Source organism: Fringilla coelebs, assembly GCF_963513975.1.
Source record: "Fringilla coelebs genome assembly, chromosome: 9".
NCBI classification, from domain to species: domain Eukaryota; kingdom Metazoa; phylum Chordata; class Aves; order Passeriformes; family Fringillidae; genus Fringilla; species Fringilla coelebs.
The window spans coordinates 24,276,125-24,301,782 of record NC_140067.1 but is presented as its reverse complement, the minus strand read 5'-3'; the positions used below and the strand labels follow the sequence as shown (position 1 = coordinate 24,301,782).

The window sequence follows — 25,658 nt, the reverse complement described above, 5'->3', positions numbered from 1 at the left end:
ATGAGCTGCTCTGACAGCCCCTTCCGTCCGGAGCCGCTCCGGGCAGCGCCTGAGGGAGCGCGGCGCGTGGGGCGGGGCGGGGCGCAGGGCACGCCGGGAGCTGTGTGCGTTCGGGGCGCGGGGCACGCCGGGAGCTGTGGTTCCCCACCCTTTGTCCACGTCGACCCTCTCGTTACGCGTTCCCTGCCGGCTCACGTGACCCGCGCGCCGCGCTCCCCCATTGGCCCGGCGGCGCGCGCCGGAGGGGGGCGGTGCCGGAAGCGGCGGCGGCGCGAGGCCGTTTCCTTGGCTACGCCCCCGCGGGCGCGCGCGGAGGGGCCGGGCCGGGCCCTTCCTGCCCGGGGAGCGGCGATGGGCCCGCAGCGGGACTAGCGGGCACCCGGCCGGCCGCCATGGCCCTCAGCGCAGCTCCGGGCTGCCGCGCCGGGGAGCGGGGGCCCCGCTGGAGGAGGCCCTGGAAGCTCCTGGCCCTTGGCCTGCTCTCCGCCTCCTCCGTGCTGGCGGCCGCCCCGGGCGCCGGGGCCATGAGCAGGGAGGAGAAGCGCCGGCTGGGGTGAGCGCGGGGACGGACGGAGGGAGGGACGGACGGCGGGCCGGGCCCCGCCGTGCCGGGCAGGGGTGTGCGCTGTCCTCGGGGCTGGGATGGGCTGGGTGACTGCAGAGCTTCGGGACGGCGTCCCCTGTCAGTCCGTCCGTCCGTCCGTCTGCCCCCGAACGCTCCGGGGGCCGCGTGCATCGGTGCCCAGCCGTGCTGGGGCTGCGTGTGCCGGACCCTGGCCGTGTTCCGGGCCACCTCACCCGGCTGCTGGGGACGCGCGGCCCCTGCCCTGCTCCGCGAAGCCATGTGCTGTGGGAACTTGGAGCTCGCCTTGGAGGCTTCAGCCGGGGCTTGCTGAAAAGGGGCTAGGGGTGAAAGTGAGCAAAGGTAAGTGTCAGTCCCCACTCGGTTGGTTTAATTACGGCCGTGCCTCTGTGAGAGTGCGGGAGTCATAAAAAAGGTAAATGTTTACGTGTGTTCTGCCCAGTTCCTGTATGTAAGCTAAACCGCTCCGGTCCCCGTGCGCGTACGTGTAACAGGCTGGTTCTTTTATCGTAGTTTTTAGTTGAAGGGAAAATACTACAAAATGTGTGGAAATACGTTTTTCTGCATGGAGTGGGACTTTTTAAAACAAATTTGCAATCAAGGGTATTTTGTGTTAGTATGCTTCTGGGGGCAGTTTCATCGTCCTATTCCCATCCAGTGGTCAGTTGTACAGGACAATAATGCAAAAAGTGTGCTGGAGAAGCAGTGTGGATACTCTGACAGTTGTTAATCACAGAGTTGTTAAGGTTGGAAAAGGCCTCCAAGATCATCAAGTCCAGCTGTCATGTATAAGTTGATATTTAGTGGTTACAATTACTGGGGTTTTCCGTCATGGCTTCTCAGGATAATTTGTTTGTGCAATCTTTTATATGTTTTCTTCACGAGGCTACACAAGGAGTTAAAATTTCATTCCCCAATTTGTTTTAAAATTTTTGCATTGCAATTAAAATATCATCTGATGCCCCAGGCATGTGCAAGGCCATGTCCTGCTGTGGTTTGTGTTTGCCTGTAAATGTAAGTTTCAAGCAATTGTCTGTGTGCTGCATCACCCAGCAGCTCTGTGTGTTTATCTGGGTTTTTTTGCCTGCTGCAACCTGAGAGGCACCTGGGAAAAGCACCATCCTCTGTTGTTTTGATGCCTTAATGCACTTGATGAGTTAAAACTACTTCTTGAATTTCCAAGTCATTGAACTAAATTGGATATTTACAATATAATTGTGGTGTTCCTGGCTCCTTTATGTTCTGTCTTATCAGCAGAGATTGTGAATTATGTTGATGGCAGAAATTAGCATCCTTTTTTCCTTGCAGGGCTCCTTACTGAAACAGTTAGGAATGATCAGAAGTAGTGCTATGTCTTAAAAAAACAGTGGTTTTTTGGGAGGTTTTATGTGTAGAAGCATTTCTGTCCTTTCAAACATATGAAACAAATGTAAGGGTTTTCTTTAGTATTTGCTTGCAAAGAGACCCCCAAATCATTTCATCTTAGGCGAAGAAAGAGTCTTTCCTTTCTGGAGCGGATAAGAGTAGCTGAATCAAGAAAAAATTATTATTCTGTATTTTATTTATTTGAATAGAGTATGTTACTAGAGGACCTATGCCTGATACTCAGATATTTAAGTGTGATACATGTAAGATGGTGTATTGAAGGCCATTGGGAGACAGACCACTAATGCTTTTTCTTTTTTTCTTTTTTAGAAATCAAGTGCTTGAAATGTTTGATCATGCATATAGCAATTATATGGTAAGTCAAATACTTGCTTGGTGTTTTTCAGAGGAGTTGTTGGTGACCTAGGGGAGAAAGCAACCTACAGTACATGACATTCTATAGAAATATCTGGGAAGGAGAGCTGAAAACAGCTAAAATAAATAACAGCACCTATAAAGCCTTTAAAAAGACCACAAGTGTGACTTTCAGGAAGGTTGTGATGGCTTTTACAGTGGTCACTAGGAATTGCTTGTGGTAACTCTCCCAATCCATGCCTGACCTTTCCCAAGCAAGTTCATCTCATGTCAGGCTATCAACAGTAAAGTATTTGGTTTGAAACTCCAGGAAAAGGAAGTTGGGGTGAGCTGTCTGTAGGCATTAGATTCTGGAGAACACTGATAAGCTGATCTTACTTATTTTGTAGGTAAAAATGACATTTAGTATTTCTTCAGTGGTAAGCCATGTCAGATGCAGTTTGGGCATTCTTCTGCAAATTGTTTGTAGAAGAGAAAGGGAATCTGGTGCCATATCCAGGCTGTGCCCAGGGTGTGACTGTCATATGACCATGGGCCATGCTGGCTGTGGTTTCTTTTGCTCTGACTTGTGATTCCTGTGCAGGTGTCCTCCTGTTCTGGATCTCTGAGCCATCCCACACACCCTGGTCTGGCTCTGTTTACAAAAGCTTAACAATAAATTGTTACTTGGAGCGGACTTCCTCAAGTAAAAATTACTTTCAAATATTCTATAAGTAATATGCTTCTGAGGAGACAGTGTGAATGTGACTAAGATAAATAAAAAATATTAATTCTTACTGGCTTCATATGGACATTCTTGCACATTCTTTGTGGCTGTTGCAGAAACCCCTCTCAAGTTGCATCAGTTCCTGCAGCACAAACTGCTGTTTCCTTGCAGCATCTTACCACATGTCCCAGGTTCTGTGTTATGGTTTAAACTTTTAATATGTAATTGAAACTTAACATCTCAGGAGTTAAAACTTTATACAGCATGGGAGAGATACAGGACTGTAGAGTGGACAGAAAGCCAAGCCAAGAGGATTTTCAAAGGGGTGCAGTTTCTCCTTTAACTTAAACTCTGTACTTTTGAAAGTTAAACATCAAGGCTTTTTGGTCATAATTTTTATAATCTGGTTCCATGAAAAACACTTGGCTTGGATTTCCTCAATGGAAAACTTATGTGTTTGGCAAAATTGGACAAAATATTACAAGGATCTGTGCTTCTACTGTTCATTGTGTGATAAATTGGCAACTGGTAGGGGTCTTGCCACATCTGAAGCAAGAAAATTCTGTTTGAAGGAGAGAGAAAACTTCAGCTGTCCTGGAAACTTTGAAGCCAAAAGGATATTTATTTGCCACGTATGCTGGAGCACTAAGCAAACAGAGAAATGTGACTTGCTTGTTTAAAGTTGAAGAAGAGATTAGAGTATCAGACTTGATTCTGACAACAGGAGAATGAAATATTTTTGCAGGTGTTTTTGAAACAGCCAGCTGAAAAATTTTGATTTTCTGTTTCTATTAATACATATTTTAGACATGCGTGTTTAGAAGACTGAAAATTCATGTTTGATTGCAAGGGAAATTCCCTTGCCTTTTTTTTTTCTTTTTTAAGTTGTTAACAGAAACTTAGAAAAAGCTGCTGGTTTTTTTCAGTCCTTCAACATCATTTGTAATAATGGGGATAGTTTCCTTCTTGGCTGTTAGAACATGTGAAAATGTCAGTCACTTGAGGCCAGTGACAAGTTGGGAAATAACTCAATGCAATAACTGCTTATTCTCTGCCTGCAGCAGAGAATAAGTAAACTTCTATTTTTCAAAATACTTCAAGTTGTTTATTTGTAAAGCTAAAAGTTTAGTTTTCCAGATTTTTTATCACTTTTCTTATCCAAAATTTAAGCCAGAGATCTCAGTTTTGACATTGCTTTTGTTGTGTACTTCTTTAATCTGTTTTTCTGAATACTTTGCAGAGGTATTCAGAAACATCTAAGCTGTATTAAAATGATCTAGATGCTGCCTTTTATAGTTAAACTTGAGGAGAACAAAGACTTGAGCAAAGACCAAAACACTCAGGAGGGTGGTATACAGGGAAACAAACCATCAGTTTCAAAAGAAGTTGCTGTAAGAGCTGTTTATTTATAGAGGAATGTTCCCTTTTTATTTTTATTTCATGCTTGAATACAGATTATTTTTGTACTATATATTTGGAAAGATTTTGCATGTGTTTACTTGCAGTTTCACTGCAGCAATTGAAGTTTTTTGTCCTGCCACATGTTAGTTCTCCACTAGAAGTCACACTGGAGACCTCAGTACAGCAGCCAGTTTCCTGCTGAAATCAAGAGAAAAGCTCTATCCCAAACCACTTGTGTTAAGCTTCTAAAGGAGGCAATTTCATGTTCACTTGAATTAGATATATTTAAGATTCATTGTCATTGATGTCAGTCTTATATTTGTAAAAGGCTCAGTCTTGTTAGTTTTTTTTTTCAGTGAATGTTATCTTTTATGTCTTGTGTAGTAATTCATCAATGTTTTGTTTGAACTTCTGAGTTTTCTTACCTGTCACTGACTGTCACCCTCAGCCAGGTGAGTTCATTGTGCAGAGTCCAGTCAAAGGCCATCAAGGTAATGGAGAGGCTGGAGCGTCTTCCCTGTAAAGAAAGGCTGAGGGAGCTGGGGCTGTTCAGCCTGGAGAAGGGAAAGCTCCAGGGAGTTTAACAAGGGAGGCTGTCCAGAAGACAGAGCCAGGCTCCTCTCAGGAGTGCTCAGAGGAAATGGGCATAAACTGAACGACGGGAGGAAACACTTGTACACTGTGGAGTTGATCAGATGGAGTTGATAGGGTGTCCAGAGAGGCCATGGAGGCTCCCTCCTTGCAGATGCTCAGGAGTTGTCTGGACATGGTAGTGGGCAGCCGGGTCTGGGTAGCCCTGCTCCAGCAGAGGGCTTGGATAAGATGAACTCTGGAGGTCCCTTCCCACCTGCAGGGCTCTGTGGTGGCCATGCAGGTTTTCTGAAGAACAGCATGACGAGGATTCCTTTTACAGGCTCCCAAGGGTGGCAGTGAGCGCTGTAACTGATTCCCCTGTTTTGTTCCCAACAGGAGCATGCGTATCCAGCTGATGAACTCATGCCTTTAACTTGTCGTGGACGAGTGCGGGGTCAGGAGCCAAGTCGAGGGGATGTGGATGATGCCTTGGGAAAGTTAGTGTCTGAAATGGTCACTGTAAACATCTAGGAATAGAAGTACAGTTGGCAGCCCATAAAACTTGTTTGTTCAGTTGATATGGCCAGAAACTTACACTTGTAAGAAGTGTTTTTATTATTACGAAGTTACCTTACACTTGTAAGAAGTTTTTTTTTATTATTATGAAGTTAACTCCTGTGAAATTGTGCCTTAATTAGAAGAGAGTTGACCAGTGAATGAGATCCAAAAATAATTTTTTTAATCATTCTCCAAGTAATTTCCTTAGGAAAGCCTTCCAAAAGTGGGCTGACATTTTTGGTATTGGTAGTACAGGTTATAAGGGTTAATGTTGTGCTGAAGAGAACAATAAACTCTTACCCATGATGCTGGCCTAATAAATTATATTTAAAGTGGTTTTTTTAAGTAGAAAGTTTTCTGAAAACAAGCAGTCAAATGATTATCATGTGTATGATAGCCTGAGGCCTTTGTCAAAGTAGAAGACATTATTTCAGACATGGAAATGTTTTCTATTCTTTCTTTCAAGGGAGCTGATAGTACAAAATACTGATCATTTGGCTTACAAAACGTAGATATAAGGACTGTTTTTTCCATGTTAAATGGAATAATCAAAGGCAAAATTGACCTACTCTAAATGCATTTGTAGTTGATACCTTTGAATATGTGCAGTTCATAGATCAAATTCTTTAATTACAAATAGCTGATTTTTTAAAATATCACTGTTTAATGTCTCTTAAGCACGATAAGGTTAATCACAGCTGAAATCCTTCTCTTAAAAAGTGCTTCTATTTGTCTTTAGAATATTGAGCATGTTATTTTGGCTATGTTTTGTTATGTACAAATGTTTTTTAGTCTAGTGATTTCCATATAATCCTGCTGCCTTGGAAGTATCCAAAGATACAGCAGATGAAAAGTGTAATGAAAATGTATTTTGAATCCATTGTTTTTAATGACCTTTTTTAAAAGCAACATACTAGCATTTGAGTAAAAATACCTTCCAGCCCATTTGAGTAAAAATACCTTCCCCCCTAACATCTACCCTTAGATGCATTAAATTATTGATGTATTTATTTTTTTTCTGTATACAGGCTTTATTCTGTACCTTATAATTAGTTACATTATTTGTAGCAGATTTCTTATCTAATCATTTTTCTTGCCACCTGCCTCATCAGCTGTGTTCTCTGCCAGTCTTTGCAATCACAAAATGACAGGGTGAGGCTGCTGGGTCAGTTCTGTTTCCCTGGAGAACTTAGGAGCCTTCCATATAGATGTGAAATGCATCGTTTCCCTCCTCTTGTACAGAAAAAGTTGTGAATTTGTTAGGCAGTTGTGCATAGTCATTAATTAATCTCTGTCTCCTGTAAAACAGCACTGACAAAATGCCCTTATGTTTTTACAAATTCAAGAGAATTATAATATAGGAGCACTTAATTAGAATTTTGGTGTCACATGTTGCCTACAAGGTTTCAAACATTGGGCACTTATTGAAATCCTTGGGGTGTGCTCCTCAGTAGGCAATTTTAACTGTTCCAAAGTGTTCAGTTTTAACACCATCATGTTCTGTAAATTTTATTCTGTGTTGTGGATGTGTCTCAGCATAGGAGCAGTTGTTGGAATTAGGCATATTTAAGAAGCAACTATAGATAGAATTCCTAGGATGGGGAAAGGTCCCCTCAGCTTGGGATGCACTAGAACAGCCCTGGAGAAAACCTCTGATCCTTGTTAGGATCTTCTTGTTTCAGACCCTGTGGAGCTGACTCGATGCTCTCTTTTCATGGAATAATCACAGAATCCCAACCTGGTTTGAGTTGGAAGAGCCCTTAAAGCCCATCCAGTGCTATGGGCAGGGACACCTTCCACTAGCCCACATTGCTCCAAGCCCTGTCCAGCCTGGCCTTGGACACTGCTAAAATAGTTCTTCATTTCAGAATAAATAAAGCAGTTCTTTATTTTAAGCCTACCACTTGCTAGTGTTGGAACAGTTTCTGGTATGAGAAATTTAGCTTGGAATGGCTTTTCATCTCAACATTTTTCCTTTTTTTTGAAAAAACAATGAAACAGGGACTGGAAAATGACTTAAACTTTTATGCTGAGTTTCTTAATAGATTTGATTGGAGACAAGAAATAAAAATTAAATTTGCTTACCAGAAGTTAAAAAGCTTTGCAGTAAATAAATGTATCTGTAATCATAGCTTCTTTGTCAGTTCCTATTCTGGTCACTAGCAAAGGGGAGGAACTTAGAAAGAGGTTTTGATACTAAACATGTTGAATACAGCAGATTGTTTTGCAGCTGGTGGTCTGTGAGAATTTAGTTTCTTCCCTGGTATCAGTTACTATTAAAAATCACTTAATTCCTACGCATACAGATCTATAGTAAATCTGTTTTAAATTTTCTTTCATAGGTTTTCACTGACCTTAATTGATACCTTGGACACTCTTGTGGTAAGCCTAATCTGTTGATAAGCTTTGATAAAACAAAGAGATTGTCTTCTGATGCTCAGACTTATTTTTAGATTTCTTTTTCATGACTGTTGATCTCTGGCTCTGTTTGAAGTGACTGTTGCTTGTGGGAACTTTGAAATGCTGTGAGGATGGAGTTTGGAGTTGGCTGTAATAACTACAGCAGTTCCTTCACATTTCATTGATACTTTTTTTAAATTGCTTTTTTTGGCCCTAACTTAACACAAAAGTTTGCTTTCCCTTATAGTCTAAAGCAAGAGGCTCAGTTAATGGTGGGCACCTCTTATTAACCACTGATGTATCTCTGGTTTAAATTGTATGTTCATATTTCTTGGGTAACTTTGTGTGCACTGAATTATCCTGTATGCAAATACACTGTGACTGCATTGGCCGTACTGGAACTGAACACCTGCTCACTGTTGTATTCCAGGTGTTAAATAAAACCAAAGAGTTTGAAGAGGCTGTAAAAAAAGTAATAAAGGATGTTAATTTAGATAATGACATAGTTGTGTCTGTCTTTGAAACCAACATAAGAGTCCTTGGGTGAGTAACTTTTGTTTTCAAAATTTCTAAAAATGTGGATTTTAGGCAGTGTCTTTAAGACACCTTTCTGTGCTATTCCACCTGTTTAAAACAGTTGTGCCTTTGTGAGTTTGCCTGAGAGTGGTTTTAAAATGCAAGGCAGGACTTGCTGCAGTGGTACTGGATCAAACTGCCCCATCTCACTGCTGCAGGTACAGCTTTGCTGATTAAGAACCTCATGTGCATGCTGAGGGAGCAGGAGGTTTGCTTTAGAGAAACAGGCTTGCAAATGGCTCTGTTCAGTACTTGATTTACCACATTTTGATACCTGGGGTCATAGATTATTTCAGCTTGGAAGGGACCTCTGGGGCTCAATGCTGGATCAGAGCATGTAATTTTAAGTTATTATATGCCATTTTGGAGGTCCTGGTTGCTATTCCTGTCTGATATTGATGAATGTATGATCCTAATGATAAGCAAGAAAAATTGCTTCCAAAATACTGGTAGCTAACCTTGATTATAATGGGAATTGAATCAGCAGTCTGAAAACTAGGGTCACAGTTATGTACATGTCATCTAAATTGAAGAGAGTTGTCCTTGCTGTTCAGATGAACATACCTTTTGAGATGTGGATGATTTCTCTTGTGTTTAGAGGTCTCCTAGGCGGGCACTCAGTGGCAATTATGCTGAAGGAAAAAGGTGAATATATGCAGTGGTACAATGGTGAACTCCTGCACATGGCCAAGGAGCTGGGCTACAAGCTTTTACCTGCTTTTAACACCACTAGTGGTCTCCCTTATCCAAGAGTAAGTTCTGTTTCTGTAATGCAGGATTATACTATAATCATGACTTCTGTTTTTTAGATTTTATCTGTTTGTAAAATCATTTCTGTATTTATTAAGTGGCCAGAAAATTGAAAGCTGATAAATTGCAGGTACTCTAAGATCCAGGAGTAGTGAGATATTTACAAAACTAAACTTCTAGGAGCACTTGTGATGTTCCGAGTTCCTGATTTGTTGCTAAAAAAAAAAATTGCTCAGATTAGATTTTTAGAGTGTATTCTCTTATTCAAATGTTAAATGAACCAGGCAACAGGTTCTTGTTTGGGAGGGTTGAGATTTTGAGTATTTGTGGATAGTTCTTTGTGCATGTCTGAGTTGACAGAGCAAAACCAAAGAGATCTGTTTTTTCTTGTCTTTAGGAAGAGCATAGATTATATACTTGCTATACAATCATAGGAATGTAAACTCTTTCAGCCAGGAAAATAAAGATGTCAATCTCTATTTTTCTCTAGGTTAACTTAAAATTTGGTGTAAGACATCCAGAAGCACGAACAGGAACAGAAACTGATACATGTACAGCTTGTGCTGGTACCTTGATCCTTGAGTTTGCAGCTTTAAGCAGATTCACAGGAACATCTATATTTGAGGTTTGCTTTCCACGATATCTTATTTTTTGCTGTAGGTCTTTAGCATTGTGTTTACATTTTGTGATTTTGGAAAAACACTTCTGAGTTCATAAAATGGATATCTTAGCTGTGCTGCACAAAAACATTTGTATATGTTGAGATTTGTAGTGCTTGTGGACTTTCTTCTAAGGTTTGATTTTTTTTTGAAATCATTTTTTAAATCACAGGAAATAATTTTGGTTGAAAGTAGTTAGAGTAATACAGAAGTAAACAAGGAGTTCTGAAATCATTAGACATGAAACATACTATTCCTTTCCTAGCATCTTAATTGAAATAGCCAGCAGAATCAGAGAGTTGAGTGTCTGTGTTTCCCTAATTCCCTGTTGCTGTTGTTGTTTTTGCAGGAGTATGCCCGGAAGGCGCTGGATTTTATCTGGGAGAAGAGGCAGCGCAGCAGCAACTTAGTGGGGGTCACCATTAACATCCACACTGGGGACTGGGTCCGCAAAGGTGGGGCTGAGCCACAGCCAGGGCATCTCACCCACCCCCAGCTTACCTGCACTCTTGAAAGTTATTAATGGGATAGGCAGTGGAGGAACATGCTGCTCCAAAGTCTGGCTCTGCTCTGAGAGAGCAAAGCCCTCTCTGGTAGAGAAAGTGGTTTTATTCATGGCATAGTGTTCCCTGAACCTCTTTAATGCCAAGAGGGAAATGCCTTGGGATGAATGTTCAGAGACTTTGCTATAAATACATGGGAAAAATATAAATAGGATGGGAGAAGTGATGTCCTGTGAAATAAGTGCCTTCAAGGCATATCTGTCCATATTATTATGTGCACTGGTAGTGCAAAGCCTTTGGCATAGACACAGAGTATTGTGTCTCTGCTTCCCTCTGTGCCTTAATTCCCCTGAAAGGAGGCTTTTCCTTTCACTGGAAAAGCCTTTAAAATCAGAGTGGGAAAATGTGGAAAATACCCATGTCACTACATAAAATGAACCCACCTTTTTATTTTCACCTGTTCCTAGATAGTGGAGTTGGAGCAGGAATAGATTCATACTATGAATATTTATTAAAAGCCTATGTCTTGCTGGGAGATGACAGTTTCCTGGAAAGATTTAACACGGTAAGTTAACACCTTGCTCAGGTTTGTGCCTTCTGCAATACAAATTTCAGAGTAATTGTGTTGTCAGCTGTTAGCCTCAGAAGGGATCTTTAGTAGAATTTCTGTGACTTCTGCTGTGTTTAGTGCCAGCTCTTTTTACTGAGGGCTTTTGCTAATTTTGGGCGATTAGCTGTCACCTGAGCAGTTATTTTAACCCCATCCAGTAAAAATCAGAACCTTCTAGGCCTTTATCCATGTTCCCAGTACAGGAGAAGCTGTATTTCCAGACCAGTACTGCAAATGTTTCTGTAAAAGAACATAAGGTTTTCTTCTTCAAAACCATTGTACAATGTCGTTCTGTCCCGGAGCAACAAAAAAAATCAAAGTGTGGATCTTGCATTACACTGCAGATCTTCAGGCCCAGGATGCATTTAAGTAACAAGCTGAAAACCACACTTAGGTTTTTTTTAATTCATAAATTTCTGAGCAAGTTGGTCAAAATCATAATTCTTTTGTAAAAGCATTATTTATTTTGAAAATATCCATTAAAAACATCTTAAATCATAAATTTTTATATATATATATATATAGTATATATAGTGTATATATATATAGTATGTTTTTTTTTTTAATTAGAAGTGGAATAATTCCATAGTTAAAGTTGTAATACTTTAGGTGTAATGATGATTTCATGGTCCTAAGGGGCAGCCCCCAGTGTTACATTTTCCTTGAGCTACATTTGTTAAGTGTTTCCTGTCAGTTTGGCTCATGTGCTCAGGATTGCACCTTCTGAAAACAAAGTTGGGATTGGAAGTCAGCAATGTGGCAAGTGACCTAGTGGGTTTATAAGTTCTTCTGAGCCATCCAGTCTAGCTGCTTTGTGTGGGTTTTTTAACCTCCTTTTCCTCCTGAGATCCATATGCTTTGGAATTCTGTTGTTCAGAGAAAGCCGTTTCAGCTTTCTTTAGAGTGTGCTTTAAAATTCAGCCAAAACAAATGTGCCTTAACTGTGATATTCCTGGTTTATCACATGGCTGCTGGATGTACTTTTGTGTCTGTGTATTCCTTGGAAATGTGGTAAGCTTTGCAAGTGTAATACTGTGGAGCTTTTCAGTATTTACTACACTTGGTTTTAGTTTGCAAAACTAGAGATTAGAGGCACTGCCAAATGTAATAATGATTGGGGATGTAGTACTGGCTTTTCCATTCAAATACAATGCCAGTCTGGTGATCTGTCTCTCTTTGGGGAATGAATTGATACAAACTCCTGCTTTTCCTGATGTTTGGCAGCACTATGATGCCATAATGAGATACATCAGCCAGCCACCTCTTCTCCTTGATGTTCACATTCACAAACCAATGCTAAATGCTCGGACCTGGATGGATTCTCTGCTTGCTTTCTTCCCTGGATTGCAGGTGAGGTGTAAAACCCATGTAGAGTTGGTTTTAATAACAAAGAAATTATTAACTGGGTTGGATATATGATTTTCAAGTCAAGCATAGTGATTTGATTGTCAGAAATACTGAGGGGACATCCCTGGAAGTGTCCAAGGCCAGGCTGGATGGGGCTTGGAGCAACCTGGGCTAGTGGAGAGTGCCCCTGCCCATGGCAGGGGTTGGAACTGGATGGGCTTTAAGGTCCCTTCCAACCTAAACCATTCTGATTCCATGATTTCTGTACTTAGTCTTCCAGCCACTTCAAAGCAAGTTAATGGGCTTTTCTGGCTGTGTTGAGTATCAGGACAAGTATGTTGTATGTTCCTGTAATTTGCTTCCTTCACTCCTAGTCATGAAAATACTCCAATTAAGCTGCCTTTTTACCAGTAACTGGTTTTCTACTTTGTGTGCCATTGACATCTTTAAGATAAACTAAATGACATTTTCACTCCAGTTCTCTGTAAATGTCAGAGGTCATTGCTCTACATAGGCAATAATTTTAATGAGTTCACTGATTTTGCTTAAAAAACTTGTAAGGAGTAGCTGTGGCTTACACTGATAGGGATTAATAATTGCAATATGTATGTAGTGACTGCTCTGTAGCTTTACATGAACACACCATGAGTGTTTTTAACCTTGAGTGTTATTCCTATGCCTTGTGAATTAGTGATACTTTTATTATTTAATTTTAGGTGTTGAAGGGTGATATTAGACCGGCTATTGAAACACATGAGATGCTGTATCAGGTTATAAAAAAGCATAACTTTCTTCCAGAGGTAAGGTAGTAGTTTTTTGACTTTGTAAATCAAAAATTTGTATTTTTGATTGTGTAAACTGATTCTTACATCAATTTGAACAGTTGCAGATCCCCATTTGTAAAACCAGCAGGTATATATGTTATTAAAATCAGAGCCTCATTTCCACAGCATTCTTATGTGATTTGCAGTTCTGCATGTCTGACAGCTGAGAGGATGTTCTGAAGTTTTGTATAATGTTTTTGAAAGTCAGCACACAAACTTACTGCAGATGCTGCAAGTCTTTGAGCAAGTCCATTGTGCACAGAAAAGCTTGTTTACCTGCTGAAGAGTGTGTCTTTAATCTGTGATGACTCAGATTATATTTGAAAGCTTCCGACTCTGGGTTTAATTCTGACTTTCCTCTAGTGTAAGCTTATTTCTGTTAGAGAACATTTTAATTAACATTGCATTCACCTAGTGTGGTTATTGAGAGCAAAGAATGCTAAGCACTGGAATGATTTTTTTTTTTTTGAGGGCTTTTTAAATGGTGCACTTTGTCTCTTTATGGGTTTTTTGGGGGTTTTTTTGTGTTTTGTACTTATGAAGGAAACTTTAAAAGGTCAGGTAGTTGTATTTAAGCTGACAGAACATCCCCTAAGCAAAGACTTGGTTTAAACCCTAGTATGAAATAGTAGTGAATATATGACAGAAGTGGCTTTTCCCAGTGCACATTAAGAGTGAATAGATAGACTAGGAAATTTTTAGATATCTGACTTCTAGCCTGTGGTACTAATTTAGAAACAGCTGCTTAACCATCTGTCAGTGTGCAATGACACTTGACTGCACTGGAGGTGCCAGGTGGTAGGTATGTTTGCAAAAATGGTGTTTAGCAAAGCTAGGCTGGTTGTACAGTTAACATAGAATTCAAGTAAACCTGTGTTTGGTTTGCATTCCTGCATTTATTTTATTTTTGTCTGTTCTTTTTCATCCTCAGGCATTCACAACAGACTTCAGAGTTCACTGGGCTCAGCATCCTCTGAGGCCTGAATTTGCTGAAAGCACCTACTTCTTGTATAAGGTACAGTCACATCCACTCCTCTGACCTTTGAGCACTTTTTCTTGCACCTAGAGTTTTGTTGCTGTTTTATTTCAATACAGAATTGAGTAGCATATCTCCAGCTTAACTTATGCACTTGAGCCAGTTTAGGATACAAACAAAATGTAATGGTTATAAATTTTTTTGTTTTATTTCATAGGCTACAGGAGACCCTTACTACCTAGAAGTAGGAAAAACCCTCATTGAAAACTTGAACAAATATGCCAGAGTTCCCTGTGGGTTTGCTGCAATGAAGGATGTTCGTACAGGAAGTCATGAAGACAGGTAAAGCTTGCACAATTATTTTTTTTAAATATAAAAACACAGAAAAAAAACCAAATTGCCCTGTGTAATTGAATTAAGATTTGAGGAGGTGTCTGTCTTCACTCTGATAACCAAGCCTTAAATTACCTGTTTGTAATTGTATTGAACTGTAAATGCATTGAAATAATCTCAGTAGGGTTACAGGGTGCTCTGTAAGAATATTTTCAGTTTAATAACCTCTCATTTGTCTCAGAGCAGTAGATGAATTACATTCAAGCTAAATATACTTCAAATCTGTACGTTTTTAGGAGGTTTATGTTTTTTTCTCTAAATGCTCTTTTGTACTGAATGTGCTGAATCTTTTCCCTCCAAACACAGCTTCTTCCAAGCAGAAGGAATGCTAATGGAATTATGTCCAGCAGTAATTGTCATGAAGTCTTCAGAGATGGAGAACTAGGAATATTTATTTTACTGATGTTCTAGAAATGAGATCTCCCTAAAGGACATCCCCTTTTTCTCCACAGGATGGACTCATTCTTCCTGGCTGAGATGTTTAAATATCTGTACCTGCTGTTTGCTGATAAGGAGGACATGATTTTTGACATTGAAGATTATATCTTCACTACAGAAGCTCATCTGTTGCCACTCTGGCTCTCCACTACAAACCAAACCATCTCTAAAAAAAATACAGTACGTAACAGCTGCAGTTTAAATCAGTTTCTGTGATCAGTTTCAGTGATACACTTCCTTTTTTTGAGGGGAAATGGAAATAAAATCAGGAAAGATCATAGTTTGAGGAAGTGCAGCAGTTTGAACATGTTGTTTAATAGGCACTATTTCATAATATTAACAGTGCAGTCACAACAGTAGGAATAATGACTGGATTCTGCACTGCTGAACCTTGAGATAAAAGATAGGAATTATTAGCAAGATTTAAAAAAAAAAAATAATTCCCCACTTCTGTATAAATTGAAAGGTAACACAGTAGGATATTTTTGTCCCCATCTTTATTTTTTTATTATTTTTTCTAAAACCTAAGGTTTTCTTGTTTGTTCTTGTGAAAAAATTTTGAAAGGTTTTCTGAGACAGCTGTGGAATTAATTTGACAAGATACAGAGCTACAGACAGATTAGGGATGTTTAATCACTTTAGTCCATGCAGTCCATGCACCTATTGCATTAATATGAGAACAGTTGTGGGTTTATAAATTACTTACCCTTCCAAAATAACCTGGAGTGATAAAGCTGTGCCATGAAGCATCATAAATCCTCACTTTTTTTTTTGATTTTGTGGTCAACAAGGTGACATAATTTGTCTGTAAGGCAATAAGAAAAAGGAAGAAGAGAAAGGGAAAATGATGTCTGAGACATCAAGGATACAAATTCCCTTATTTGTGCCTCTATTTTTAACATTTTCTAAGAGTTTTAGAATAATGCCTGGATCAGAGGAAAAGGCTTATATTGTGTGTCAATATAAGCCTGTGGAAAAACCACTGTTTGATGGACTTTAGCATTAAGCAGTGACAAATGTTTAGTTATTTCATCTTAATGTCAAACACTGGTCATGTTTTAATGGATCATGGGTTTGGTGTTAAATGTTCCTTCAGGGTGGAAATCCCACATCCTCTCTGCAATGTTCCTTCCCTGAGAATTTATCTTTCCCCTATTGAGTTTTGGAAACAGGCTGTTTTCTGAATTAAGCAAGAAGTTTTCTGAAGGGTCTGAAGGAGCATTTTATGTAACTTTTGTTCCCAATATAAGAATTGAATACCTTTGAGACAGGCAGGCTACCCACAGCTGGTGCTGTTCTAAGTACTGGTCTAACTTGGTTTGTTCTATTGAGAACTGCCAATGTTAATGAAAAGCCAATAGAAAGGATAGAATAAATTGCTCAAATGCAATTTTTTAAGCTCTTCGGGTCAAAACTGCAAATGTGCATAATCCAAGTAAGCAAAACCCATTGAAAATGGTGTCAGGTGGCTGAAAGGCTGTGCCATTGGGTGTTCCTCTTATGGAATTTTATCTGAACAGATGGAATGTGTAAATGATTTTTAACATAAATACAGTGCTATTAAAACAAACTCTAAGAGAGATACATGGTACTATCAACCCAACATCCTGTTTGTATTTGCTCTCATAAACAAGAAAGGTCATGTCTTAGTAACCCTTTAGGTCTTGGGCTTTAGGGAGCCTTTAAATACTTGATTTTTCATTGGCCAATATGTTGCAAACAGGAGGGGTAAGTCTTTTTCTATAGATAAATACTACATTAATTTTTATGGGTTATGAAATGAGCTTGCCAGTTATCTATAGCCAGTTATTTGCTAAGCTAAGGACATGCTAAATGTGGCTCCAAACCAGACATGTTCCACATGGTTTCACATGTTACAAACCAGCAATTTGTGCAGATGTTCGCTCTGCCATCTTTCCTGAAAATAGAAATTGTTTGAATTATATAGAGATTCGTCCTTGCTCATCCAGACTTGCAAGTCTGTGTGGCTCCTGAGGAGGAGAATCTTTTGTTCACATGAAGAGATGTTACATTTTTAGTAAGAATGACCTAAAGCCTGCAGCTGGTTACTCGCTGTAAAGCCAGTATCAGGTGAAACCAGAACTACTCCTTTTGCTTGTCCAGCACATAAAATACAGGGCACTGGCTTTGTCATGAGCAGGCTTGACAAGTACTGTCTACCAGCAGAGGATTAGCTGTTTCTGAAAAAAAAAAAAAAATCCAGAAACTATATATAAATTTAGTAAATTACAAACTAGAATGAATGTTGTATTCATCTGTCCAAGGGGTTGCAGTGCACTGGCTCCCCCCTATTGCACATGTCCCCAGAACACAGATGACTTAACTTAGGATTATCTGTTGATGTTCTTTATGTAAACACAACCTGCATTATTTTATTCTGATTTTAGAGCACAGAGTACACAGAGCTGGACGACAGCAACTTTGACTGGACCTGTCCGAACACGCAGATCCTCTTCCCAAATGACCCCATGTTTGCCCAGAGCATCCGCGAGCCTCTCAAGAATGTGGTGGATAAGAGCTGTCCCCGGGGCATTTCCAGGGCGTAAGATGGATGTTTCCTCTCTTTGTTAGCACAGGACTGAGTGGAGCAGGCTCTGCTCTGCAGGGAAGGAGAGGCTTGAGGTGTGCTGGAGCTGGCAGTCCTTTGGGGATGGGCCAAAGGGATGATTCCTGGCCGCAGGAAAAATCACTTTGGATTTCTCTCACATCCTCAGCAAGACTTAGTTTGTTTCCAGGTGGAATTAGTAAGTCTTTCAAAGCAAAAGGAGCTGAATGAGCTGCATACCTTGGCTGCAGCTCCCTCTTGGAGTTTTGTAGGAAATGTGTCTCTCTAGGAGTATTGTAGAAGTATACTCTCTTGGAGTATTGTAGAAGTGTGTCTCTATTTGTAAAGTGATTTCTGCAGTCTCCTGAACAATTCTGAAAGTCTTCTTTGTAGTAAGGAAATTATGCTGCCACACATAACTGCACCCATTTTGAGGAATTTAGGGCAGTGTTAAGGCTGAGGAAGTTTGTCCACCTGACCACCTCTTCTATATTTGTATTTCATGAATAAAACTGAGTTGGAACCTTGTGGGGCAAACTAGGTTTGGTCAGTGTTGCAATAATGCAGACTATTTACAAATGAGAGAAAGTATATAGCAGTTTTGTTATCAATACTTGGGAGGGAGGCTTAGCACTATAAAATTATTGCTTACATAGACAACTTTATAAAAAAGATAACTTGATTGAAAAGTTGCATTCCACTGAAGCTTGCACTCAGTGTACCAAGAATTCCAATCTTGTGATGGCAAGGATAACACTAGAGTCCTGTTTTGAGGATAATCTGATTTTTAAAGCTTTGATCTCTGATGTCTTTTGGCAGAGAAGAGAGTTTGGGAAGTGGACCAAAACCACCGTTGAGAGCCAGAGACTTCATGGCCAGTAATCCTGAGCACCTGGAGATCCTGAAGAAGATGGGAGTCAGTTTGATCCATCTGAAAGATGGACGAGTACAACTAGTGCAGCATGCAGTGCAAGTAAGATGACCTGGCAGGATTTTAGTTTTTAGAGCTCTCAGCAAAGTGCTCCTAGCAATGATACTTGACACCTGGAGCTTTAGAAGGGACAGCCACCCTGTGGAAGGAGGCACATGAGCTGGATATTCTAGCTATATTTAGCAGGCTGATGCTTGTTAATATTTTGCCTCAGCAACACTTTTAACTAATCTTCCACTAAATTAAGTAGAGGCTGCTCAGGTTGAAGTGATGTAGCCAACAGCATCTTGGCTGAAAACACTGCTATAAGTGTGAGATGCTTCCATCTCTTTATGAAGTCTATATATTTGTATATGATGCAAGAGTGAAAGTGAGCATCCACCCTCTGTGTTAAAGTCTTTGTAGCAGTGGTCCAAGCAAACACAACTTGAGTTTCTTTTTCCCCAGATTCCTCAAACATTTAAGGTAAAATTGTTTATTGATTCTTTTCTCTGCAGGCAGCAAGTTCCCTGGATGCTGAGGATGGCTTACGGTTCATGCAGGAGATGATTGAGCTCTCCAGCCAGCAGCAGAAGGAGCAGCAGCTCCCTCCTCGTGCTGTCCAGATTGTTTCCCATCCCTTCTTTGGCAGGGTAGTCTTGACTGCTGGGCCAGCCCAGTTTGGGATGGACTTGTCCAAACACAAAGCAGGGGTATGTGAGATGTGGGTGTGTCTGTTCCTTTCCCTGTTGCACAAGCCTCAGCTTTACAGTACTGCTTTTGTTTGAGGGCATCCAGCTGATCCTCCAGGTGATCAGTTAATTACAGTGCTTAAAATGACAGGGCCCAGTGGTGACAATGACAGCAGTTACAGTAGGGGGGTGAGTTGCTTATCTGTCTGTGCTCTCTGCTCCTGAGTCATCAGCCATGGTTTAGGATTTAAAACACATGCATAGCATGAGTTGCAAAGCAAGCTTATCCAGTCTGCACTGCACAGCTGCGGAGATGGTGATTTAGGAGAAGTTTCCCTCCCATGACAGCCAGGAGCCGGCAGAAGCCTTTTAGAGTTAGAGCAAGTTGTTCTAAGGAAAGCTTTTCTAGAAGGCTCTGTGTAGATGGAAGAGGGCAATCCACAGAGGCAGGGGTCCCTGTGGGAAGCAGTAGGAAATCCCCTGTTGCAGCCCCAAAGACGAGTTCCAGATTAGCAGTTCATAGGAGAAAAATTTCCAGAGACAGCACTTCCCAGGTGTAGACAAACCACACTGATTATGAGAATTAGGTTTTCATTCAGTCATTCTTTGCTTCTAGAGCTCCTGTTTTAGGGCACAGATCATCTGCACTGACACAAGACAACACTAAATGCAATAGAATGACTGAAGGAACAAAAATACATGGGAATCTTTCACAAGCATGGCCATAGTGCTCTAATTCTCTCTTTATTTTTGTTTTTTCCAAACAGACAAGAGGATTCGTTGCAACCATTAAGCCATATAATGGATGCTCAGAGATCACTAATCCTGAGGCAGTGAAAGAGAAAATTGCTTTGATGCAGAGAGGCCAGTGCATGTTTGCTGAAAAGGCACGAAATATTCAGAAAGCTGGAGCAATAGGAGGCATTGTCATTGGTAAATTCAATTCCAAGTTCTTAATTTGTGTAAATGTAACCTAATTTTACAGTTTTGAAGATACAGGGAAGCTGACAAGCTTTAAGCTGAGAAGCACAGCAAGTGTGCTTTCAGAAGATGAAGAGATGTTTGGGGTTTGTCAGGTTCTTTGCAGACACAAATTGGGATGAGGTGTTGTCAGTGTTTTTGCAGACTAAAAGTTGCTACTTTAAGGATTGCAGGGTGCTGTCAGTACTAACTGCTGAGGAAGAATGGGGATAGAAATGAAAATGGAGGCAAACACACCAGGTTGGGGTGTGCTGTGAAGTGACTGGGCAGGGGAGGCTGTTCCAAGTTCAGCTGATCTAACAGGAGGTTTGCCCTTCCCCTGGTGTTCTCTGCCTAGATGACAATGAGGGCAGCAGCAGTGACACAGCCCCTCTCTTCCAAATGGCTGGGGATGGCAAGAACACAGATGACATCACCATTCCCATGCTCTTCCTCTTCAACAAGGAAGGGAACATCATCCTGGATGCCATCCGGGAGTATGAGGCTGTGGAGGTGCTCCTTTCTGATAAAGCAAAAGACAGAGGTAAGGTTTGAGGTGATTTATGTAATTCTAGCTCCCCTCTGTGCTGTGGCACAGTGGAAAAAGGACAGGAATGATTTGCACTGCAGCCCAGAGGTGCTGTGGTTTTCTGTTTGACACTGGAATTAGTTTTTTATTAAAAAAATAATTCTGAGAGATATCATTGATATCCTCTCCCCCCACAAGGTAACATCCAGAAATGCTGTTCCTAAATGTCACTTTGGCTTATGAGAAAATCCAGCCTTTTGGATTCCTTTTGAACCCTTTTTGTCATCAGCTGCTTTGAAGTAGCATCAGGAACAGCATGTTTCCAGTGCCCTACATTGTGAGCATCTCTCCCTCAGCAAGATCCCCAGTGACATTCCTGGGACCCAAAAGGAGAGAGACAAGTGCTGGAACTGTTTTGCCTATCTAAGGAGAAGTGGTTAACGTGAGAAATAAGGCTGCTGACCTCAGATGTTTCGTGGGTGTTCTTGTATAATGCAAGAAAATTGCAAGCTAATACATTCCTAGTTGAAATGTTTGAATGCAGCAGAAAATTCCAGATTTTCCTCTTGTAAGCCTTCCTTGTAGCACTGCTGTGTCCAAGCAGAGTAGGTAAGAACAAGTATCTAGAAAATCAGCCTATTTGCAAAGGGGATATGCCAAAATCTTGTCTTGTTTCTTCCTAACTTACAAATCCCTCCTGTTTATAACTGTGCTAAGTGCTCTGACAAAATGCTGAATACAGGATAGCTCTGCCTTTGAGAGTTTGTAATCCGTATCTGCTTCTTCCCCCTCCTCGTGCTTCCGTTTGGAATCCCAGCAACAATCTTTAAAGGTAAAATGATTCCAAACTACATTATTGATAGCAGTAAGTATCCCATGTGCAGTTAAATTCCCTAAAAATCCTGAACTATCAGTGTCCTGCTTATAGCCATAAACATCAAACCCAGAGAAATCTGCATGACTAAATTGGGCAGTTGTTGGGAGCTAAGCTGGGACGTGGGAGACGTGTTACTTTCTTTGAGTGAGGAGCCTCTGGCTTTGGCTCCCTCAAATGCACAGTTCAGCAAACTTAGGAAACTCTGTCCAACTCCCAAGTGCTCAGATGTGGGATCCTGGTGGATCTGGGAGTGCTTTAAAATCCAGCATTAAAGTTCAGTGCACGCAGTGGATATTTACTTAAGGCTGAAGGAGGGTAACTGGCACTGACCCACAAGTCACTCCTGAAGTTTGAGGAACCAAAATGAGCCTCAATGTATTGTTTTCCCTCCTTTAAAATGTGTTTAAAAGGCTTCCCTCCTATCCATCTGTAAAATATATTCTTCACTACCATTAAATTTTCATACCACTGGAAAGTCTGCTCTTCCTTGAAGAAATAAGGCCAAGGGAAGTGACCTTGATTTTGGAATACATAATAAAATGTTGCATTCCTACGGTTGTTTTAACTTTTTTTTTTTCCTTTTTTTCCTTCCCTTTCAAAGACTTGGAAATGGAGAATATGGACCAGAAATCATCTGACAGTGATGCACACAAACCAAATTCCGAGGAAGCTCCTTCAGACTCTCAGGATGCTGGAGCAGTCAGTGAGGAGCCCGAAGGAGGAGGAGAGAGCTCTGCTGTTGGTCACCCTGATCCTTTGTCTCCAGCCAGCACAGCCAGTGCCAGTGTTTCCACGGCAGATGAGGATCCCCACACCTCTGGATCTGCAGAGGCCAGTGCTCCAGAGCCAGCATGCACACCAGGGGACAGCCAGCCTCAGGAACAAAACACCCAGACAGAGGCCAGTTCCAAAGCTCACTGGGATAGTAAAGTCCAGCCTATGGAATCCATATTAGCAGACTGGAATGAAGATATAGAAGCATTTGAAATGATGGAAAAGGATGAGCTATGACTTGTAATAATAACTTATTTGTTAATAAACAAATGGAGACCTCTTTGGGTAGAAGTGAGGCCCTGATATCCAAGAAAACATATTCAGTATTGGGATGAGCAACCAGGTGTCACCTGGAAAACAACACAGAATTCCAGCACAGGCTCTTTGTATGTTTTAATTTTTCCTGTTTAAAAATGGGAACGTGCAATCAAAGCATTTGGGTGGCCCCATGGCTGGTGCTGTGCCCCAGGCAGGGACGAGCCTGACTCCTGCCTTCCAGGCTCTGAGGGGACTCCTGGGGCTCTGGGCAGCAGCTGAGCAGGGTGGGGTGACAGGCCATGGAATGGTTCTTGATGGGGCACCCACCCCTCCCAAGTGAAGCCTTCCTTACAGCAGCAGGGGAATTGTTTCCAGGTGTCTGCACAGCTGGAAGCAGTCTGGTTTTGTCTGACATATCACAGTGCTGCTCATCACTCCTTGCACCCCTTACCACCAGGAACCACAGGGGGACCTGGGAGTTCCCCTCCTGCTCTGCTTCCAGCTGGAGGAATTGTACAAACCAAAGGCAGAGTGTGAGCAGGTCCTGTCAGGGAGGCTGGGCCAGCCATGGGGCCACTGGGAAAAGGTGTGGAAAGGTCCTGCTGGAGGCTGAGGGAAGCACACACGGCAGGTGTTGAGTCCCAGGTGTTTCCCTCGGCCTCCCAGGTGGAAAGACTCCAGTCTGCCCCAAAATCTGGAACAGTCTCTGAAAGGACACAGCTCCATCAGGTGTAGCAAAACCTTTTTCTACAAGTTTGACTTCCAACAGCTTGACTCCATGTTCTTTTTATATACAACTTGTGTGTCTGGTGTTTCAGGCAGGGAGGCCAGGGCCAGTGAGGAAGAGCAACAATTCTGGCTGTTGGGTCGATAGTTCAGAGTCCAGGGGTGTTATCCCAGGCTCTGGAGTTTGTTACAGGTAAGTGGGAGTCCAAATTTGTTATCCACATTATATTTAAGTAAAAATGGGGAAGTTTAAACAACATAGAGGCATTTTGACTGTGTCCAAAGAAACTGCCAAAAACGAATTAACTTGATTTATATAAACTGCTTTTAGTGACTTGTGGTTCAAAAAATGGTTTTATATTAAAGACGAAATGAACACTGCCTATATGCTGCACCAGGCTAAAAATGCAGGTTTATGTTCATCATTGCAATGGAGTAAATAAACAGGAAGCCCCACTCTGGACTGCACCTTTGATTTAGCTGGTGAAATTACACATGCTGAATATGCAACTGTTAATTAGCACAGCCATACTCTGTATTTATACTCTGTACAGTGAGCAGGGCAATCCCAGGCATGTTGGATCCATGTACTCAGCCACACTTGCTTTCAAAAGTCTCAGAATGCACAGGCACCTTTTGAGAGCATGGCAGTCCATCTAAATATCATCCAGAACTTTAAATCTCCAGGGTAGGAGGGAGTTTGAGGAGAAATAGTGAATAAGTGTCCTTTGAAAGAAATTAGCTCTTAAATGGAGTTGTCATTCCTTTGCACAAGTAACTGGAGGCTTGGACTTGAAGCAGCTGGGGGTTTTCACTTGGGAATGTTTTTATTTGTGGGTTTTGTTACGTGAGTTCATAGAAGGCATTTGACCGTGGGAGCCTTGTAAGTGTCCTTGGTTCCTTGGAGCCCTGGGAGTGCCAGGACACGGCCAAGTGCAGGATCAAACCACGAGGTGCAGATCAGACGTTTTCACTCCGAGAATTCCATTGATCTGTCAGTGCTCAGTGCCACAAAAGGAGCATCTTTGTTCCCATGCTTTCTGATATGGACATCATCTTCCTTCTTGGTAGCTCTTTTGGTGGAAATAGAGTTATTTTTATATCCTAGAGGCCTCTGGTCATTACTATCTCAAAATAGCAGCTAAAGGTTTTCTTTTTTTTACTTGCAGACTTAGGTGTAGATGTCAAATTTTATTAAAAGGTTAACTTTCCTTGCCATCACCAGCTCATTTTTAGTAACTGCTTTCTTCACCTGTTATTAGAGCAGCAGGCATTACCTTTCAGGGATCCCAGAACTCCATATGGATTTAGGAGGCAGCATTTTGGTGGTGGCCTACCTCAGATTACTGTTGCCTCCTTCCTTTTTAAGTGGTTTTTGTTTCATTTAGTTCTGCTTCACCTTTGAAACCATCACGAGAGCCATAGCTTTGTTTACAGAACTGAATCAGGCAAGGTTGACCTTTTGGGAAAGAGGATTAAATTGGGGGGACAGTTTTATTCAGGTTATTTTCACTTTGTATTTCTTTATGAGGACATAGGCTTTAGTTTAACCTGTTCATATCATTTTGGAAAGAATTCAGTTTTCTGTTACTGTCATCTTAAAAAGCAAAAAGAATGTATTCATCAAAAAGAAAAACCCTTTTGGAAAGGGGAGAGAGTGTTCTTCCAAAATGTTTGGAAGTCTGCTCCCTGCATATGGAATATTGCTCATCATTAATCAGGAATCACCCTTAGTGTATAGCATTGTACATTTCTTTGTATGGTATTGAACACTGAAGAATTCAGGAATCACAGCTGCAACTAGCACTTATTCCATGCCATGTAATTCAGATCAGCCAATTAATTTCTCATTTGATCTTAGAGGAATCTTCTTAATTGTTTACATTTATTGTTTCTTAATGAAGTTTGAGAATGAGCCCAGCTCTGGTTCTCCTCCTCCTGCCAGTGTCCCTGAGTAGGCACCAATGAGTGTGTGTTGAGAGGTGAAAAACAGGACATCTTATGCAACAGGCATCAGTCAGAACATAGAAAACAAACCATTCTGTGAATGAAAATTGTATGTTCAGATTTTTGGTTTTGGTTTTTTTTTTTTTTTTTTTTTTTAGCCAGACCAATTTACAGCCGTATATTTTCTTATGGAAGATGTCTAATAACAGGTGCTGTAACACTATTGTTGGGTTTTACTCTCTGGTGATAAGTGTACCCAATATTTCTAAGGGCAACTATGTACTGTGATGTAAAAGTCTGGGCTAAAATGTACATAATCCGTGTACATAATTGTGTACTTGATTATAACTGCTGATTGTAAAGATTTAATAAAATGTAAATA

The 25,658-nt window shown here is 41.1% G+C and overlaps 1 protein-coding gene across 1 annotated transcript; it reads left to right on the top strand.

Moving 5' to 3' along the window:
- Nucleotides 1–297: 297 nt before the first annotated feature.
- Nucleotides 298–25,658, top strand: EDEM3 (ER degradation enhancing alpha-mannosidase like protein 3). The gene is made up of 20 exons (XM_084211520.1): nucleotides 298–553; nucleotides 2,279–2,324; nucleotides 5,400–5,500; nucleotides 7,904–7,943; nucleotides 8,392–8,504; nucleotides 9,136–9,289; nucleotides 9,778–9,912; nucleotides 10,296–10,401; nucleotides 10,917–11,014; nucleotides 12,284–12,409; nucleotides 13,123–13,206; nucleotides 14,162–14,245; nucleotides 14,424–14,548; nucleotides 15,052–15,217; nucleotides 17,446–17,600; nucleotides 18,423–18,576; nucleotides 19,032–19,226; nucleotides 19,973–20,138; nucleotides 20,524–20,709; nucleotides 22,173–25,658. The coding sequence occupies exons 1-20, from the start codon at nucleotides 393–395 to the stop codon at nucleotides 22,580–22,582; spliced, it is 2,805 nt and encodes a 934-aa protein (XP_084067646.1). The 5' UTR covers nucleotides 298–392; the 3' UTR covers nucleotides 22,583–25,658.